We start from the raw sequence: 3667 nt of genomic DNA on the forward strand, positions 1-3667 counted from the left end.
GGAAGGGGACCTCCACCCGGAGATGGGTCCCTGAAGGGGTTGTTGGGGATCCTGAGGTGGGGAAGTCTATGGGGTGGGTCCACGAGGGGGGGCTTGGGGGACCCTATGGGTGGGGGGGGGTCTCAGCATGATGGTCCCATAGGAGGTCCCAGTAAGATTATGGGTGTGAAATTATCAGGAGAGACTCCCCAGGGGGTCCTCATTCAGATGCCCCCCGCTTCGGGCCCTCGCAGGCGCCGGGCCAGCTGCAGATCCTTGGGGAACAGGGTGACTCGGCGGGCGTGCAGCGAGCACAGGTATGCGTCTTCCAACAGCCTCACCATGAAGGCCTCTGCTGCCTGTGAACCAAAACCTGAGGGAGGGTCCCCAAAGCTCCCCAGCATGCCCCAACCCCCACACCTTCCCCCGGGGTCAGAGACTCCCCCCAAACACACACCCAGGGGGCAGGGTCCCTCCAAACCCACCCATGGGTGACTGAAGCACCTTGTGCTTGCAAATGTGTTAGGGAGGGATCAAGACCCAAAGACCCATCCTCAATCCCCGACAGACCCTGGGAATAAGGGACCCCGCCCCACCCAGCACCCAGAGACCCTCTCAACATCCATAGAACCCTGTCCCAGAACCCATAGACCCTACCCCCAGCCAATGGAGACCCTCCTAGACTCCCCCTCAGCTCCCATCACATACACCCAACAAACCTCTCAGCCTCATCCAAGCATCCAAAGAGACCTTCTTGGACCTCCCCAGCCCCCAGAGACACCCCCAGCACCCAGAGATTCCCCCTGCAGCACCCACAGCCCCCCAGCCCCCATGGAAACCTTCTCAGTACCCATGAGATCCCCCTCAGCCCCTTCCCCACACCCCTAAGTCCCTGGATACCCCTGCAGGACCCATAGGGCCCCTCCAGCCCTCTGTGACCTCCCTCCATCACGCCTGGGCCCCCCGAGTTGCACCTCCTGCAGTGCCAGCAGGGCCATGCTCTGCCAGCGGTAATCGACGCCGCGGGTGAAGAGGAGGCAGAGCTCCCGCACCTGTGGCAGAGAGGGCACAGCGAGGGGGGCACATGGGGGCAGCAGGGTCACAGGGAGTGCGGGGACATCGGGACAACGTGGAGGGGATATGGGGGCATTGGGGACATCCCGGGCTGGGGCCACCACCATGGTGACACCCTGGAGACGTGGAGACACTGCCCTGGGGACATCCCAGGGACCTGGGGACACCCTTGTTATCACCCTGGAGACACTTTGGGGATACCCCAGGGAGAGGAACACTGGGGACAGGAGCACCTGGGAATACACTGGGGAGTGGGGACATGGGAACATCACCACGGGGACACCCTGGGGTCTGCCAGGTGGGAGGCAGGGGGGAAGCACCACTCTGGGAACATCTTGGGAACACCCTCGGCCATGGGAACATGGGGACACCCCGATGGGACGGGGGGACAGTGCCAGCACAGCAGGAGGGGCACAGGGAACTCTCAATCCATGCAGCCTCTGAAGGTGGCAGGACACAAGGATGTCTGGAACCACAGAATGACATTGGAGGATATGCAAGGATGTTGGGGGAGGACAGGCTCACCATGTCACAAGGATGGAGAGGACAAGGACATGGGGAGGGATGGAACAGGGTTGAGGGGGGGGCCCTGGGGGAAAGGGATGGTCATGAAGAGTCCCAGGGGGTGATTTGGGGTTCTGGGGGGTAACTTGGTGGGTCTGTAGGGGGTTGGAAAATCGCAGTGGGTTTTTGGGATGGGGTCCAGGGGGAGGTTGGAGGGTTCCAGGTTGGATTTCAGGGGTCCCAGGGTGGATTTGGGGTTGGATTTGAAGGGGTCCTCAGGATTGTTTGAAGGGTTTCAGTGGGTATTTGGGAGAGTCCAATGGGGAGCTGAAGGGTCCCAGGGTGGATTTGAAGGCTCTGGGGGAAGTTGCAGGGTCAAGAGGGTTGATCTGGGGTGTCCTGAGACGGATTTGGGGATCTCAAGAGAGGGGATCCAGAGTGGTTTGGAAGATCCCAGACAATGCTGGAGGTTCTGGGGTGAAATTGGGGGGGTCCTGGAGGGGTTTGGGGGTCCCACAGTAGATTTTGTGGGTATCTGAGATGATCTGTGTGGTCCCAGGGGAGTTTGGGAGTCCATGGGGGGTGCTGGGGAGGTTCTGGGGGGGAAATCGGGGTGTCTGGGGATTTTAGCGATGTGGGGGGTTCTCACCAGGCGGGCAAAGGGGCCGGGGCACAGCAGCAGGCGGGTGCTTCTCTGGTACGTGCGGATCTCCTGCAATGCCCGCTGCCCTGGGCGGCGCCCTGTGGGGGCATCGGATAGGGGTCTGTGGGGGCTTTAGGGGATATATTTAGCCTGGAGGGCAGAGATGGGGGGATCTGAAGGAACATGGGGGGTATAGATCTATAGGGCCTGTCAGAACACAGGGGGCTATAGGGGATCTATAGGGGCCAGGGAGACAGGGGAAGGCTGTGGAGGTTATAAGGGATCTGTAAGGTCTGGGGGGACATTGTGGGTATAAAGGATCTATAGGGAGCTATAGTTATGGCCGACATAGAGGAGTTATAGGGGACAGGGAGTATGGGGGTAGAGGGGCTATAGGGGAGAGGGAATGTGAGGTGACTCTAGGAGGTGGAAGCATATAGGGGTATATAGGGCACAGGCTAGGGGCGGAGGAAAACAATAGAGGGAGTCCATAGGAGTGCTCTAGAGGGGGGCCTGAAAGGGGGCTCGATGTAGGAGGTCCATAAGGGGTGTCTATAAGGGAAGTCCCCCGCCCCTCACTCACTGCGTGCCCGCCGCGGGGGCGATGGGGGGGCTGGGGAACGCCCGCGCCGTCGGGGGGTGGGTTTGGGGCGGGGCATGGTGTTGCCGAGTCCACCGCAGGGTCAGGGCGAGTTCAGAAGGGGACCCAGCGGCTGGGGAAGGGAGAGTCAGGGTGAGCTCAGGTGTGCGGGGCCCCCACGCCGCTGCCGGGATCCGCCGCGCCGCGCCGTGCCGTTCAAATCTCCCGCCGCGCCGCTCGTGACGTCACTTCCCTCCGCGCGCCAATCGGGGCGCGCGACCGCCCGGTGCCGCGCCGGACTCCGCCCGCCGAGGGCTCATTAGCAGAACTCTGCATGGCCCCACCCCCAGGCACCCCGTGCCTCGGTGCTGCCCGGGTAGTCTCAGTTACCGTCCCCGTGCGGTGCCAGTACGGACTCTGTAATCGTCGTGTAATCGTCCTCTGTGATCCCAGTCACTCTCATGTGGTTCCCGTTGCTCTCGGTCATCTGCATGGTTCCATTTACTCCCAGAATGATCCCAGTATGATTCCAGTCCCCTGCAGTATGATTTTAGTGCTTTCCAGTCACTCCCACTGTGAGTCCAATATGATCACAACGACTCAGTATGATCCCTGTCACACCCCCAACAGTCCCAATGAATTCCTGTCACTACTAGAATGATCCCACTATGATCCCAGTCAATCCCAGTATGATACCAGTTGCCCCCAGTCAGTGTGGTTCCAGACACTCCCAGTATGAACCCAGCGTGGTTCCAGTTGTCCCCTCCTGTATGATCCTAGTTGCCCCAGTTATGGTCCCAGTACCCCCAACATGGTTCCAGCATCTTCCCTTTGCTCCCAGTGTGTCTTCAGTTGTCTCCCAACATGGTCTGAGTAGCTCCCTGTGC

General features: G+C 60.7%; 1 protein-coding gene across 1 annotated transcript; it reads right to left on the reverse strand.

The window, feature by feature from the left end:
* Window positions 1-203: 203 nt before the first annotated feature.
* Window positions 204-2859, reverse strand: LOC128947433 (histone H3-like centromeric protein A). Its single transcript, XM_054291690.1, has 4 exons — window positions 2784-2859; window positions 2207-2298; window positions 954-1031; window positions 204-338 (listed from the first exon to the last, which is right to left on the reverse strand). The coding sequence occupies exons 1-4, from the start codon at window positions 2857-2859 to the stop codon at window positions 204-206; spliced, it is 381 nt and encodes a 126-aa protein (XP_054147665.1).
* Between the last annotated feature and the right edge of the window lie 808 nt (window positions 2860-3667).

Source organism: Melozone crissalis, unplaced genomic scaffold (assembly GCF_028551555.1).
Source record: "Melozone crissalis strain CALT ecotype California unplaced genomic scaffold, PUWL_Pcris_2 ptg000105l_1, whole genome shotgun sequence".
Lineage (NCBI taxonomy): Eukaryota > Metazoa > Chordata > Aves > Passeriformes > Passerellidae > Melozone > Melozone crissalis.